The following is a 12,351-nucleotide window of genomic DNA, read 5'->3' on the forward strand; positions in this document are numbered from 1 at the left end:
GGTTACGTGATCTGTTGGGTCCAGTGCAGGCTGAAAACCCGGGGTCCCCTGCTCAGAAGTTGTTAAGATTCCAAGACACAACCGCAAAGCATGGAACCAAGCTCGGGGCCCTTCTGAGCACAGGGCCCTATGTGACGGCCCAGGTCACACACCAGGAAGCTGACCGTAGCCCCAGCACCTGGATGGGCGTCCACTGGCGGCGAAAAGGCCACCCAGGCAGCATCAGGAGCCACCCAGATGGGGAAACCAAGGCACTACCTGTCTGTGCACCTGCCTGCTTTCTTCCACTCACCCCTCAAAAGTGCTCAGGAAGTAGACTTGACAGTTGAAGGAGGGAGGAGTCAACAGACAAAGAATCAGAACTGGGGCTGGGCTTCTCCAGCTCCTTCTGCATTTCCACTCTTCCCAAGGCAAAGCCGCATTGTGGGCGTTGTTTTCCCCAAGGAAAATGTTCCATGCTTATCATATAACGAGGTTGGAGGCACGCTCCTCTCCTAGCCTTACCAGGAGCTCGGGCCCCACCCTCTCGACTGACCTTCCCCAAATACTTTGCAAGTGTCCTCGGGTCCCCAGACCTCGCTGTGCTCGCTGGATGCCGGACAGGCCTGGGGCAGGTCTGGAGCAGAGCAGGCTGTCGGGGGCCAGGCCCTGCCTGCAAATGATGACCTAGAGCAAACCTGCATGTCTGTCCCTGCACCCCACCTGAACGGTGTCTCTGGACGGCCCGTGACGTCCCTACAGTGTTTCTGCTTGTGTTCCGAGCCCAGCGTGAAAACCCGCTCACATCACCTGCCCGAGCCTCCCTGGGAAGCCGCGAAAGCCCATCGCACGGGCTCCTGGCAGGGGCCACTCACAGTGGGCTTGTTCTGCAAACTGCTTGTATCTGAACTCACTCCACTCCCATCCTCTCCTCTCCTTCGACTGCCCCATTCCTCTAAACGCACGACTCGTAAGCTAACAACGAGGGGGAGGATGGAACCAAAGGAGGTGCTTTATATTTTATATAAATTATAAATTTATTTAAATGTAAATAATATTCATATATTATTCAACCATAAAAAAAGAAGGATATCCTGCCGTTTTCCACAACATGGCTGAACCCTGAGAGCATTACGCTGTCGGGCAAAGACCAATACCGTATAATGCCACTTATATATGGGATTTCAAAAAGCCAAACTCACCTCTGTGGGAATAGAATCTAAAAAAGAGTGGATGTGTGTATATGGATAACTGATTCACTTTGCTGTACAGCAGAAACTAACACAACATTGTAAAGCAACTCTACTCCAATAAACATGAATTAAAAAATAAAGAAAATAAAAGAATTCAAAGACTTTTTAAAGAAAAATAAATAAATAAAAAGCCAAACTCACTGAAACAGAGTGAATGATGATGAACCAGAGGTTGGAGGTGGGGCAGGGATGGGGAGATGCTGGTCTAGGGCACCAGTTTCCAGTTATAAGTTGGATAAGTTCTGGGGATCTAATGTACAGCGTGGCGACTGTGGTTAATACTGTGCTGTGCCCTTGAAAGTTGCTAAGAGAGTAGCTCTTAAGTGGTGTCAGCCATCCCTCCACAAGTGGGAGAAATAGATTTCTGTTGTTTAAGTCCATCCAGTCCACGGTACTTTGTTACAGCGGCCAAGCTGACTGGTACCTCACCCTCCCAGCCTGCGTTTCCTCCTCTATGACATGGAAATAATCGTGAAACCTCCCTCATAGAATTGTTGTGGAGCTTTCTGGATAAAGCCGTACACAGATGGAAGTAGTTATTCTTTGGGACAGTAAAAACAGCTTCTTACTCAGAACCTTGAAAAACAGTTTTCGGTAAGGAGCATCGGTTTGCCTCCCCGCTCTACCCCTCCCACCTCCCCCGCACAAAATCTCTGCAATTTGGGAGCTGCTGCCAGTCATGACCCTGACAGTGAGTGATGATAAGTTTGCAATCCTTCTGCACAGCTCTTTAAAGTAAAGCATCATCTGATCTGACTTCCAAATTGCAAGGTTCGTTCCTAAGCAACGAGCACAGGTTTCAAGAAAAACTGACGAGAACAGAGAGAATCCCGGGCTGTGGGAAGATCTCTGGCACAGGGCTTGTGCCGGTGACAATAAGCTGTGGCCCAGTGTGCCGGCCACTGTCTACCATCAGGCCCTCTCCCTTGGGGACACCTTTTCCTCCTTCTCCCGGAGGCAGCGGACCCCAGCCCTGGTGGACCATTTGCTTGATCTCACCTCATGGGACCGGCTCTGCAGCTCCAGGAGCGCACAGGGCATCCTCTTTCCCAAAGGCTCCCAACACTTCTTCCCCGTAAAGAAAAACCCAAAGCCCCTCAGCACACCCACTGCCAAGCCACAAGAGATAGTCTTGGGCTTTGCCACATTTTCCCGGGTTTGATCTGGGAAAAACAGAGCTGCTTTGTCCTCGCAGCCCTGGAGCAGCTGAGCTGAGCAGACGTGCGTGCAGAAGCTCTTTCCAAAGTCTGGACCACACTCTCGTGGCCATTGCTTGAATAGCAGCTCAGAATCCAAGGGCAGGAAAGTTCAGACAGCGTCAAAGGTGGGGAAACCACGCACGTAGTCAGGTCTGAGCTAACTGCCAGAGAAATGGAAAGTAATGCCCGATTTAAGATGCTAAAATCACGAGGACCCCAGGGCTGGGCTGCGGGGTTACTTCCATCAGCAGAATCTAGGAAGCCTCTGCTTCAAGGGGCTTTTCTCCCAGCCTTCACCCTGCAGCACCTCGGAGCTCCATCCCTGGGCACTGTCCTCTGGTTCTCCCTGTGGTCCTGGACCAGCACTGGCGGCTCCAGCGAGCCCTGGGACTTAGTTAGAAATGCAACCCCAGACCTCACTCGTCCTCCTGAGGCAGAAACCGAGGCAAAGGCTCCAGCCTCTGTGAGTTAACAAGCCCTCCAGAGGGTCCTGATGCTTGTGGTCTGTTAGGTATGTTTGGGTTTATTTCTGTTTATTGCCGTTGCTGCAACATACCTGGTAGCCAAGGTACTGACCCGGCAAGGTGCCTGGAGGACCCCCTGGAGACTCCCCAGGACATCTTACGTTGAGACAGTCTTGTCTTCTCTCTCACTGCTGAGCCTGGGTTCCCCCAGCAGTGACCCCAACAATCATTCCCGTGTGAGTGGGGCAATGGGGAGGTGGCCACAGGACGCACGTGCTGGGCGTGGGAATGCTGAGGGCAGCCCGGCTCCAAGGGCAACTGGGGACGGTGTGTGCATCCTCAGAGATGTCCCTGCTGGGGCTCAGGAGCTGGGTTATCTATCCTCCAGCCTCCATCTGTCACTGTTGAGGGCAGCTCTGGGGTGTTGACCCCCGGGGTGTCCTGCTCCGCCCTGGGTGAGGCCGGAGTCTGTGGCCAGAGGACCCTCATCCAGGAAGGAGAGCATGGAGACCCCTACTGTCGGCCCTACGCAGCTTCCCCAGGCTGCCGGGGGGAGGAAAGTTCTAAGACTCTGGTTCCTTATTCATTTCCTCGGCATTGGTCCCGTCTTCCCTGGACACCTCGGCCTCTCCAGGTGGAGCGCTGCCTCTCTAGACACACGTCTCCACGGACTCTGGGCCATGCTGTGGGTGTGGGTGTGAAGTGGGGCCCCAGGGGACAGGCAGTTTTATGAGGCCACCTCTCCCTGAGGACCTCACGCTGACGGTCAGCTCACTGAATGCAGGGACCAGGAAACACTCTGCTCTTCCCAGGGTGGTCAGCTCGGAGCAGCCATGGCTTAAGGAGGGACACAGCGCACTCGGCTGGGTGTCTGGGGGCGGTAACACTGGCACCAGTCACCTCACAGGTCCACCCCGTGCCCACAAGGGGTGGCCTGTAAAGGACACTGGGCATGGGGTCCCCACCCCTTACAACGCCTGCCTTAGGCCATGGTACCAGGAAATGACGCCCTCCCCTCAGCCCTTGACCCTCAGGAGTTGGGTGCAGACACCTCAGCTCTATCCCCCTCTCTGGCCTCCAGGTGGGATTGTTACCTGAAAAACTGGGTCCACCTCTTGGTGGGTATCAGGCCAAAAGACACAACCAAGCCAAAGAGCGGGAGATAGGGGGATGTATTACTTGCAGGAAGTAAAGAGAACATGGAAGATCTTTCCCAAAGGAGTGTCTTCCCAGCAGCAAGACTGGGGAAGTGTTAAGCTAAGGGTATATGCATGTTCATGAAGGGGCTTGGGCAGGAGACCTTAGCATAGAATTAGGGCAAAGGTGGAAAGACTCCAAGCTTTAGTTGATTGAGGTCACAAGGGTCAGAAAAGGTCAACATTATCATCCCTGAGGTTCACTGAAGTGGGGGTCTTCACAACTGGCGTCCGACAGTTCAACACAATTCTATCTACCTGGAGATGGTGTCGGATCCCCCAGGCTGAGGGCTCAGTCCCACAAGATCCCCCCACTTCAGATGCCAGGTCCAGGTCACAAGTCCAGGTCGTCACCTGGGCTTCTAGCCAACTGGCTAGAGATCAGATGTTCCCATGACCCCCTCCTCAGGTTAGATTCACTGGAGCGGCTCACAGAATTCAGGGAAGCACTTTACTTACTAGATCACGGGTTTGTTATAAAAGGTTGTAACTCAGGAACAGTGAGATGGAAGAGATGCACAGGGCAGGGTGTGGAGAAAGGGCGTGGAGCTTCTATGCCCCCTCCAGGATCATCACCCTCCCAGCCTCCTCCTTCTGGGTGTTCTGCAACCCAGAAGCTCTCAGAACCCCGTCCTTTTGGGTTGTTTTTCTTTTTAAAAATTAATTTATTTTTACACAGTAGGTTCTTGTTAGTTATCTATTTTATACATATTAGTGTATATATGTCAATCCCAATCTCCCAATTCATCCCACCACCACCACGCCGCCTTTCCCCCCTTGGTGTCCATACGTTTGTTCTCTACATCTGTGTCTCTATTTCTGCCTTGCAAACCGGTTCATCTGTACCATTTATCTAGGTTCCACGTACATGCGTTACCTTTTGGGTTTTTATGGAGGCTTCATTACACAGGTACAATTGGTTAATCTTTGGTCATTGGTGATTGAACTCAACCTCCAAGCCCCTCACCTCCTCAGAGATCCAGGCATGGGTCTGAAAGTTCTACCCTTTAATCCTCTCATCACCAGGTGGGTTCTTCTGCAAACAAGCCCCACCCTTAGGTGAGGTCCCCAAAGTCACCTCATTAACACAACAAAAGACAACTTTATTGCTCTTATCACTGAGGAAATTCCAAGGGTTTTCAGAGTTCTATGCCAGGAAGGGGATGAAGACCAAATCTGTACCTTTTATTGTAAATCACAGTATCACACCCGCCCTGTCTCAACGGCCCGCTTCCCCAACGGTGCTCCCACACCTCCCAAATCTACAATCCGCACTGAATCCCTGCTCTGGATCTGCCACACGCCAGCAATTCATACGCAACATTCAGGGATGCTGCCGAGAAGCAGAGAAATCAGATGGCCCTGAGAGTTCCGTCAGCGAGGCACCGACTGGAGCAGACAGGGGCCACGTCACCCTTAAGAGAAACGAGGCTCGGGCCAGCCCGGCTATGATCTATCAGCCAAGTGGGAAACACTGAAGCAGGGTGGGAAAGCTCACAGGGCAAATGTGGGTGGTGCTGCTGGAAGGAGCTGTGCTCACGGGACTCTGTCTGGTCCCCCTGGTGACACTTTCCCTGCTGGGAACGCAGACCCTTGGGATCATATCGTCCACTGCCTCTCCTTGTTCTGGTCACTGCTCCAGAGCCGGCGCACCCCACCCACACCGTCCACATTGCTGTGGCTCCCACCTCCCCTGCTCCCACGAGAACGTGCTAGTCTCAAAGCGGGGAGGGGTGTTCCAGCCCCCGGGACCCTGGCTCTGGCTGCAGATGAACAAACCTCCCTCTCAGGGCTTGATTTTAGAGATGAGGAGGGAGCCGTGCGAGCAGTTCCTCGAGGCCGTGTCCCAGTGGAAGACCTGGTGGGGTCTTCAGGGTCCCTTTAACAGCAAGTGGCCCACCCAGGTCATACAGGTGTAAGTTAAAAAGGGAGATCCTGGGCTGGAGGCTCTCCTGGGGCCTCAGGACAGGGCCTCAGCGGGGCTCCGAGGGTGCTGCACAACTGACCACGGGAGCCTCGGTGCAGAACCAGGCGACGCCCAGTTATTTGCTCTGGAATCTGAGATCCATCGGGGCAGGGCTTGGCAGGGAGGCCCATTTCTGCCCTGAGCCACACCAGCACTGGCAGCCCGACCAGGACTGGAGGGTCTATTTCCAAGGCAGCCCCCTGCCCCGCTGCTGGCTACTGGGGAAGCTCAGCAGCTTCCTCTCTGGGGTGTGTGTACGTGCGTGTGTGAGTGTTTGTGTGTGTGTGTGTGTGTGTGTGAGTGTGTAGGTGTGTGCACACGTACCTCACTCCAGCTGCCCTTCTCCGTCCCTCCCTCTCTCTTGCTCACATCTCCCCTCTGGGCTCCGGCCACAGCTCAGCTTCTAAGCTAACGAGCCTCCATTCTCCCTGCCTTCCCAGAATCTCCCTAAAAGTCTCGTCCCAAGTGACCTTCCAGACATGCAGCCCCAGCTCACCCTGGTCCAGCAGCAGCTCAGATGATTCCTCTAGGGCAGGGGAAAAAACAACACATGATTGTTTTGGAGGCAATGTGTTGGAGGGACAACTGCCCAGCCATCACCGTAGACCCCCGGAGATCAGCTCCAAGTCACACAGCCTCTCGCAGCAAACAAACGTCATCAGATGCTGCACCAGAGAACTACGCTGACAACTCGGAAAGCTCGGCCCTGTGTTTACAGACCCAAAGATCCCAGTCTTCAGAGCTGCCAGCAGCTCAGTGTGTCTGATCAGCGGTGTCCTTCCTCCCTGGAGAGACTCCACGAGGCAAATGGGCCATTGGTTCCACAGCTGCTCAAACCAGGCTCATCTTCCAGAAGGCGCCCATGTGGTTTGGTGACAAATCCTACCAATTTGTCAGTACACTTGTCCCAAGTTTAAAAGCCAGGTGTTGGAAGGATTGTTGGCAAATAAGGAAGCTGCTGTCGATGCAAAATGTCAAAATACACCAACGTTTCCTGGATGCTTGCTTTGTGCTCGGCCCTGGGCTAAGGGCTGACCACAGCCTCCTCCATTAGCTCCTCACATCAACCGGAGGAAATGACGGCATTACTATCCCTCTTCTACAGGTGAGGCACTGAGCCTCAGGTAGGTTAACTCACTTGCACAATCACTCTGCTAGTACACTAATTAACTTACAAATACGTTTGTTTATGCCCAATTTTTAATAGTATTAAAAAATAAAGGGAATTTACTGGCTCTTGAAATTAGAAAGTCTAAACTTCAGAGTTGATTTGGTTCCCAACAGTCATCAAACTCTTGATTTCTCCCCATCTCTCCGGTCTGCCTCATGGTACAAGGGCGCCCCCCTCAGCGTGGCAAGATGCCTGCAGCAGCACACATCACATGTCCAGGAGAAAGACAAACATCATCTTTTCCAAAATCCCCTGGCAAACTCCTCTAGGCTCAGTGGCCCTAACCAGGCATCCCACCACTCCAGAATTGTGCCCTTGGAGCCAGCGGTGTCTCTAACCTCCCAAACTCAAGAACCACAGGGGGAGTAAAAAACAGGCTTGCTTCCAAGAGCAATGGATTAAATGTTAGAGAGGAGTCATCACAACTAGAATGTTGTGGAGCAATGAATTGAACCCAGCCCTGTCTGTTCATTCAAACAGTACTTATCGCGCCCTTGCTGTGGGTCAGGCACAACTTAGATGCTGGAGACACAAATCTGAAAGCTTCCTGCCCTCCCATCCTCCCGCTGCTGGCTCTGCTGCCTCTCAGGCTTAAAGCCTTGTGTTTTCACCAGAACTTAGCGCTGGATTAATGTCCTCCTAACCAGCTTTTCTAGGACTGAAGTGGCTCTGTGACTCCAGGCTGTCATCTAATTTCTGTCTCTCGGCCTTCTCGTCTATAAAATCAGGAATAATGATACCTCCCCCGAAGCTATGAGAATGAAATGACAAGGGCTTACATGGGAAACATAAGGAAACTTAAAAGCAGTGCGACATCCAACCCAGTGGACATGCAGGTCAACTCTCATTTTCATTCTAGAGATTCGGAGTTTTGTACATTAAACTCCAATTTCACTGGCTCGGGCTTTGTAAAGTGTGAATACGTCTCCAAAGATGCGAGTTCAATTCACCTTTCTACTTAGCCTGCAACTTATTTGTTTATAATCCACACTTTTCATTGGGGGCGGAGGGGTCGCCTATATGGAAGAGCCCACCCAGTTTCTAAACTTGTCCTGAACACTGAGAGCAAGCTTTCCCTTAGGAAAGCAGACAAAGGTGCGCCCTAGCGTAGCCAAGTTGGGGTGAACGCACACACCCTGAAAACGCGACGGCATCAATAAACTTCTCATGCCCGGCGGCTTTCGCGCAGCCTCGAGACAGCCCCGCCCCGAGAGTCGGGGACGGGACTTGCGAAGCTTCGTCCAATCAGAGGCCCTACCTAACGTCGGGCCGGAGTCTGTGACCCAGATTGACCAATGAAGACTCGAGCGTGGATTTTCCGTGGTCTTCTGGGAAAGCGTCTCTCCCGGAAGCCGCCTCGTCTCTGCCACATATGGGCGGGGCTAGCCTGCGGTCCGCCGTCCCACTGGCTGGCACAGCTGCCCGTCACGGGGCGGGGGCGGAGGCCGGGCATTCGCGTCTGCGCGGACTGGGGGGCCGCGCGCGGGAGCCTGCGGTGGCGCCGACCGGACCAGGCGGTTGCTGGGAGGAAGGGGTTCGTTGGAGGCGGCTCTTCCTGGGCCGCTTCGGGCGAGCAGCGGAGGAGCGCGGAGCCTCGGCGGGCCCGGCCCAAAAGTCCGTTGTGCCGCGGCCCGCGTGACCGGAGCCGCCCACGCCGACCTGCGCCGACCCGGGTCGTTTCGCCCACGCCTACCCGGCTGACTGAGGCCCACGCTGTCCGGTGCTGACTAGGGCCGCCGCCCCGCTGTCACTCCCGCGCAGGTAGGTGCCCCACGCAGGTCGGTGCCCCCCACTCAGGTAGGTGACCCCCCACCCAACGCAGGTAGGTGCCCTTCGGGCAGGTAGGTAACCCCGTGCAGGTGAGTGCCCCCTGCTCAAGTAGGTGACCCCCGCGCATATGGCTGACCCCCGCTTAGGTAGGTGACCCCCGCAGGTAGGTGCCCCCGACTCAGTTAAGTGATCCCCTCCCAGCGCAGGTAGGTGATCTCTGCTCAGGTAGGTGACCCCGTGCAGGTAAGTACCCCCTGCTTAAGTAGGTGACCCCCGCGTAGGTCGGTACCCCCCAGCGCAGGTAGGTGGCCCCCGCGTGGTGGGGATGCCGGCTGGTCCCGCAGCGGGTCTTGGGCCGGTCGCAGCCCCGCAGGAACGACCTCCCTCCCTGCGGACGCCCGGGCGGGCAGCTGGTTGAGCTGCGTTCGGGAGGCGGAGGCCCGAGGTGCTGGGGAATCGCGTGGACGCCGGTTGATGGGGAGTCCAGCGAGGGAGACGGGTCCACAGCGGGAAATGACAAACTGGCTATCCCGGAACCTTGAGCCCCAGACTGGACCCCAGAAGGGCAGGAGCCAGTGAGAGGACCGCGTCGTACCGGCAACAAGTTCTTGTAGTGACAAATCAGGGGTGTGACCTCCATCCACACGTAAGTTTTCTTTTCTCATTAGCGAAGTTGTTATAGTAACACCCTCATCCGTTCTCGGTGACCATTAAAGGACGTGGTGTACGAATGTAAAACACTGGGAAATAGGAGCTTGGAGTGAGTGTTTGGGAGGCTGGACTTGAGGTCCCCGAGGGGGTGACAGGACCCCGCATCAGCGCTCGGCACCCAGCGCTGCTTTCTAGATGGGAGCTCCGGCCCAGCCTGGCTAGTTCTCTCCTGGAGGCTCAGGCCTACACCTTCCTCCGCCCTTAAGAGTGCCTGACTCCTTCCCAACCCTGCCTGGGATCTTTTCTCTCTTTCATAAGATGATTTTTTTTTTTTAAGTTTGTTGAAATTAAAAGAAATATTCAGTATTTAAGTTTGTAAATCTAAACCCATCCAGTATATTAGTAATGTCCTCTGTTGGTTTTTTGTTTAGTGAAATATTTTAATCGTGCAAAAAGGAATACAGCTATAATAGTTGTACCATACCCTGAAAAAAGGTAATAATAATTTTTCTTTGTGCTTTTGGACCTTTCTTTAAGGAAATGTGACATTGCGCCTACAGTTGAAATTCTAACTTGCTGCCACCACCCCGCACCCTGTAGAATTTCTTCCATCTGGCCTGTCTTTCCTCGGCTCACGGGGCTCCCCTGTGCTCTCAGGAGCTTGGCACCAGCTTAGCTTCTTAGAGCCCGTCATGAGGACTGTAGCCACCATGTTAGTCCCGTCCTGTCCTCATGGCATTTGCTCTCTTACCCTCTTAGGAAACCTACCTCCTCCTTCACAGACCCTGTGGGTGAGCTGAGGGCCACCGTTCCCTTCCCCAGGGTGCAGCGTCTTTACCCGCTTCTCTAATTTTTTTTTGGCTGCACCGCGTGGCATGTGAGATTTTAGTTCCCCGACCAGGGATTGAACCCGTGCCCCCTGCATTGGAAGCTTGGAGCCCTTACCAATGGACCGCCAGGAAAGTCCCTTTACCCGCTTCTCTAGGGCAGTCACAGCTGTTCCATGCTTCCAGAAAAAAGCGGCCTTCCACTGTCAGTTGTACTACAGCTTATAAAACGAAATCGTTAAAATTCATAGTAATAGCTACCACTGCGGACCATGTGGGTCTCAGGCTTTTTAACTAAGCACGTGGTGTACACGGCTTCTTTTCATCCAACACTGCAGTTGTGAACAGCTGGGGATGGTCCCGTTTAAAGTGAGTGAACTGAGGCCTAGTCAGACCAGGTGTCAGCACCAGTGTGCGCCTAGAATCATCTCTCCACCATGTGTAGCTGTTCTGCCGCCACCAGAGGAGGAGGATATTCATTTGTCCGGCAGGATGGGCAATGGCATTCACACAGGGTCTCTTTCACCTTCCTGCCCCACAGCCCGGCTCCCCCAGGTACAGGAAGCACCTGGGTGGAGGCCTTCCTCAGCGGGGCCAGAGATGGCGTCCGTGGACTTCAAGACCTATGTGGACCAAGCCTGCCGTGCCGCTGAGGAGTTCGTGAACGTGTACTACACCACCATGGACAAGAGGCGGCGGCTGCTGTCCCGCCTGTACATGGGCACGGCCACCTTGGTGTGGAACGGCAACGCCGTTTCGGGACAAGAGTCCTTGAGTGAGTTTTTTGAGATGCTGCCTTCCAGTGAGTTCCAAATCAACGTGGTAGACTGCCAGCCCGTTCACGATGAAGCCACCCCAAGCCAGACCACGGTCCTCGTGGTGATCTGTGGGACAGTGAAGTTTGAGGGCAACAAACAGCGGGACTTCAACCAGAACTTCATCCTGACAGCCCAGGCCTCGCCCAGCAACACGGTGTGGAAGATTGCCAGTGACTGCTTCCGGTTCCAGGACTGGGCCTGCTAGTGGCGTGGGGAGACACCCCCAGACTGAACCCTGCGCTCCCTCGAGTCCCAGGGGCGCTTTTCTCGGCGTACACTTGTTTGTCATAGCTGCCTTTTCAAAGTAGTAAAATTCTCTATTTTTCTACTTGCCCAGTAGAGACCCTGTCTCTGGAAATTCTGACGAATAAAATGATAATACGAACGTTGCTTCTTTTCCCCTCGCCTGATGTGTTTGGTAGGTTTTGGGGAGGGGGAGCAAGAGAAGGAGGGTTAAAGGCAACAAGCTCAGCAGAAGGCACAGCAGAAGGCACTGTAGAGGCTGAGGTCCAGGGCCGAGCACCTGCCCCAGGCACAGGTGTGCACACAGGTGTACAGGAGCCGGGCTCCCAGCCTGCACACACAGGAATCGTTGGGACACTTTGAAAAATCACCAGGCTGCACATCCCGGACCAAATACTTGTGAATATCTGAGGGTGGGGCTGGCGTTGGCATTTTACAAAAACAACCTAGCTGTCCATTAAGACACTTTAGAGCACATTAGAATCCCCTAAAGAGGTGCTGGGCCCTCCCTTAGCACCTGCGCTGGGAGTCACATGGATGAGAACAGGTGAGATACCTGGAGTTAGCTAATAATTGCTTGTAAGTGAAGCAGCTACATTGACTACTCCCTTACAAAGAGAAGGAGGAGAACTGCTTTCAAGAGGAAGAAGTACTGAGGTGGGACTGGGGGGCATCAGAATTGGATGCTGGTTTTATTGACCCTGAGGACCAACCCTAACTGCATTTCTCCAAAGTAAGAAAGAGAAGAAAACTAGAAGTTTCCATCATCCTTTGATTAATAGATGAGATCTTGTGGACACATGGCTTCCCCGGG

General features: G+C 53.8%; 1 protein-coding gene across 3 annotated transcripts; it reads left to right on the forward strand.

Moving 5' to 3' along the window:
- The first annotated feature begins 8,681 nt into the window (after positions 1 to 8,681).
- NXT1 (nuclear transport factor 2 like export factor 1) lies at positions 8,682 to 11,683 on the forward strand. 3 transcript variants are annotated; one of them, XM_004325659.4, is made up of 2 exons: positions 8,682 to 9,644; positions 11,018 to 11,683. In XM_004325659.4, exon 2 carries the CDS (start codon positions 11,077 to 11,079, stop codon positions 11,497 to 11,499), a length of 423 nt encoding a protein of 140 aa, XP_004325707.1. In that variant the 5' UTR covers positions 8,682 to 9,644; positions 11,018 to 11,076; the 3' UTR covers positions 11,500 to 11,683. The 3 variants fall into 3 exon arrangements, with proteins under 3 accessions (XP_004325707.1, XP_019783117.1, XP_019783115.1); XM_019927558.3 differs by having other exon boundaries at positions 8,682 to 8,989; XM_019927556.3 differs by having other exon boundaries at positions 8,683 to 8,989; positions 9,364 to 11,683.
- Positions 11,684 to 12,351: the final 668 nt, after the last annotated feature.

Source organism: Tursiops truncatus, chromosome 15 (genome assembly GCF_011762595.2).
Source record: "Tursiops truncatus isolate mTurTru1 chromosome 15, mTurTru1.mat.Y, whole genome shotgun sequence".
NCBI lineage: Eukaryota > Metazoa > Chordata > Mammalia > Artiodactyla > Delphinidae > Tursiops > Tursiops truncatus.

Excerpts from the sequence above, each read along its gene's own strand:
- NXT1 (XM_019927556.3), top strand. The coding sequence starts at position 10,831 with ATGGTCCCGTTTAAAGTGAGTGAACTGAGGCCTAGTCAGACCAGGTGT.